General features: G+C 42.0%; 1 protein-coding gene across 2 annotated transcripts in view; it reads right to left on the bottom strand.

Moving 5' to 3' along the window:
- The window catches only part of ripk1l (receptor (TNFRSF)-interacting serine-threonine kinase 1, like), a gene marked incomplete in the record, with an annotated part of 10,075 nt that continues 6,673 nt past the window's right edge, over window positions 1-3,402 (bottom strand). For both annotated transcript variants that reach the window (XM_014030376.1, XM_014030368.1), the window contains 3 exon segments: window positions 1-1,019; window positions 1,864-2,010; window positions 2,102-2,701. In XM_014030376.1, the coding sequence (XP_013885830.1) occupies window positions 724-1,019; window positions 1,864-2,010; window positions 2,102-2,701 (1,043 nt within the window).

The raw sequence follows: 3,402 nt of genomic DNA, 5'->3' as shown, positions 1-3,402 counted from the left end.
ATAATGCCATGACCACATACTAAACTTATAAGCTTTGGGTTGAAATTTTTTTTTTATTATAAAAATACAGCACATAAAATAGAAATCTGAGCTTGATAAAATCACAGTTAGATTCAGCCATTTTAATATTTTTTGACTTAAATCCAGAAAGTGTTCAATTATAGCAAACATTGACAGTGAGCACCTTAATTTTCATTACCAACCAGGATATTACATCTACATTAAATAAAGCCTTTTTTATTTGATTTGAGTTTTTCAATAATGACATTCTAGTCAGCTCAACAATAACCTTTACAAATCAATGTGGTATTGCAAAATCATAAAGCATTAAACCAGAAGTCTTTTTTTTTCCATTGATCTGAGCGTTGACACTTTGAAAATAAACAGCACAAAAAGTAAGGAATTTTGTGTTTGAGTGTCTATTTCTACATTTTAACAATATTTCCTGGCAATAAATCTTATACTGTTGGAAAGTCCTTTACATTTGAAGGAAAATGCATTTGTGGGTTGAGCAGCAGAAGTGAGTTTGCGGATTGCGCTCATGACTCTTGTTTTGAGTGTCTGGTACCAACAAGTAGCAATCCCATATCTCTAAAGTCTTAGACTGAACCCTATCCTCCAACATGACAATTCTCATCCCCAGAGCCGGGCTTAGCAGAATCAAACACAAGTTTCCATACTTCTTGTGACCACCACAGTTAATCGCAGCAGAATTGCATTGGTTTACGTCCTTGGTGAACAGTTGCACAATTCCAGTATATTCTGGATGACATCTACCTTTATGTTTCCTTCCAAGGCTCTGCAAAGGTTCCCGATGGTACAGCCGAAAGATCCTTCCTTCATTTTCCAGGACTCCAGCATCTGGTGCACAATCTCTTGTAAGCCGTCACGGAGGTGGTCGTGCTCTATGGTTTCTATTTCCACACTAGTCAGATTCAGGCGTCGCGCACAGCGTTTCCACTTGGTCCCAATGTTGTTCCTCACCAGATCCAGGTGTTCATCATTTACAGGACAGCGGTCTAAATTAAGCAGAGGGAAGCAATGAATGAGAGACTATTTAAATGATGAGATATTGTTTAAAAGGTGAACATTTTTTCCCCAATTTAATTTCAGTTCAAAACTTTGCTATTATTAAAAATATGTAATGGAATGTGAGACACCGACAGTGTTTGTACAGGAGAGGAAAACCCTAATGCATCAGTAGCTGCGTTTCCATTGACCATGAAAATGAGCAAATTAGAAATTCGAAAATAAATTTTCTCAATGAAAACGTCAAATTCGAAAAAAATTACATTTTTCAACAAAATGGTTTTGCGCTAGAATGAGGTGGTTTTTCGGCCGTATCGAAATTGATGTATTTCGCAAAACTGCAATGGAAACACTTTTTTCGCATCACGTGATCAAGAACCGGCTGTTTCTACTGGTGAAAAAGATGACAATGAAGAAGATAACAAGAAGTAAAAGTAACTAACTCACCGACTACATTTTCCCAAAACGCAGCATACGTAGCCACTCCCAATTATAGGGGGCTTGTCACTCGAAGCCTCGATAAGACACCGACGTCTCCTCTGATGGCTGATGAGCGCTAGTGTCGTGGTAGCAATATACTATTCATTTCTATGTTTACATCCATTGCTGCCATGATTGTAATGACTTATTGCGAGAACAAACGTATTCACGCGTGACTTTAATAGCATTTCTTRCTTAATGGAAACACCGCAATTGCGAAGCTGTGTTTTTCGACATTAACAGATTATCGACAAAGTTTTGCGCACATTTTCAATTTTATTTTTTTGTTTATTTTTTTATTTATGCTCGTGTAAAACGACATAATGGTTGTATTTAAGAAATGTTGTGCTTTACCGTGGTTACAAATGCCTTCTTGTATTGAAGAGCTGGGGGAGCCGTTACATGAAGATAATGAATTTAGAGAAGCATCACAACTTCTGATGCTCATTTTGTTGTTGCATCCAATCTGGATCCCGCTGGCATTCTGAATGTAGAGAGATCCTGGGAAAAGCACAACACCAATAGAGTTCAGTCGCTCCACTTTATACGAAATCAAACAGACAAAGCTGCTATTAACTGTTTTTCTACAAACCTTGATCCTGCAGTGAACTACATGTTGTAGAAGGCAAAAGGCGTCCAGCGGTTGTGTCAGGGGCGGCGGTGTCAGGCACTGGGTAAGCTGGCCAGGACTTCTGTCTGTCAAAGTCGATGTGTGGCTGTTGTGGGTTAAAAGGAGGCAAAGAAGGTGTGCTGACAGATGTGGGGAAATGAGGCGAGGAGGACCTCATAGATGCATAAAGTCCTGAGGTGGGGTGAGGCCAAGCGTCCTCCGGGCCGATGATCGGAGCAGGTTCTCCTTTTGTCCAGGACTGGACGGATGACATTTCCTGTGCTGGCTGCCTCACCGTGTTATCTGTTACATTGAAATAGTTTGGCAAGAAAGGATTTGAGGCATGTCTGTGAAAGCTGTTGGCAGCTTCTGGCTGGGCATCACAAAGGTAGTTGCCGTGTTTGTGGTACAGAAGCTCTCGGCCCAGTTTTTCCTCCAGGTCTGAAGGGGTGCTAAACACCCTTGCATCTGCCTGAAGGGAATCTCCACATGGTTGACACTGGAAGGCATGCAGGTCCTCAATACTGGCTTCAACTGGCATGGATACACTTTTATCTGAACTCACCAAAGGAGCTGGCTGATCTAAGAGTGGGAGAGATTAAAATAAAAAAAGGTAATCACAGGTTTAAAAATGTTGCAAACATTTCAGAAGAATTCAAACTAGGGGTGTCCCGATCCGATATCGATATCGGATATCGGTCCGATATCAGCCAAAAATTGAGTATCGGATTTTATCGGACTGCATAAAAATTGTCCAATATAAGCGCTCCGATATTAGCAGTTCAATCCAGCAGTTCACTGACTCCGCTCCAGTGTTTCTATCCAGCAGCGCTTGGATCCAGCATGCAGAGCTCACGTGATCACAACATGCAGCGCTAACAAGTTAGCAAGAATGTCGGCAGAACTTTCTATTTTCATCAGAAACAGAGTTGCAGCGAAGTGTAAAGTTGTCATGCACAAGTTTTCCGAGGGGGAACACAGAACCGTGAACGTTTTAAACCGGAGCTACAACTGCTCTCCACCCTGGCAGCAGCTTTGCGTTTCGGCTCGGTTCGTTCAGCCTCGGTCCAGTGACCGCACACAGCCGCGCTGTTTCGGAACCTCCTCTCTGGTCCGGTCGGTGGTTCTAAGCTGGCAGAAGCGAGGACAGCACGCTTACACTTTTGACATCCCGTGGATTAGCTCTTGATGGACAAAGGAGAGCGCAGATTTTGTTTTGGAATATGAACGACATGACGAGAGCAGTGATAAAAACTGCTCCCTGCAGGAGAGAGAGGCTAATC

Source organism: Austrofundulus limnaeus, unplaced genomic scaffold (genome assembly GCF_001266775.1).
Source record: "Austrofundulus limnaeus strain Quisiro unplaced genomic scaffold, Austrofundulus_limnaeus-1.0 Scaffold6, whole genome shotgun sequence".
NCBI lineage: Eukaryota > Metazoa > Chordata > Actinopteri > Cyprinodontiformes > Rivulidae > Austrofundulus > Austrofundulus limnaeus.
This window is presented reverse-complemented; position numbering and strand designations above follow the sequence as displayed.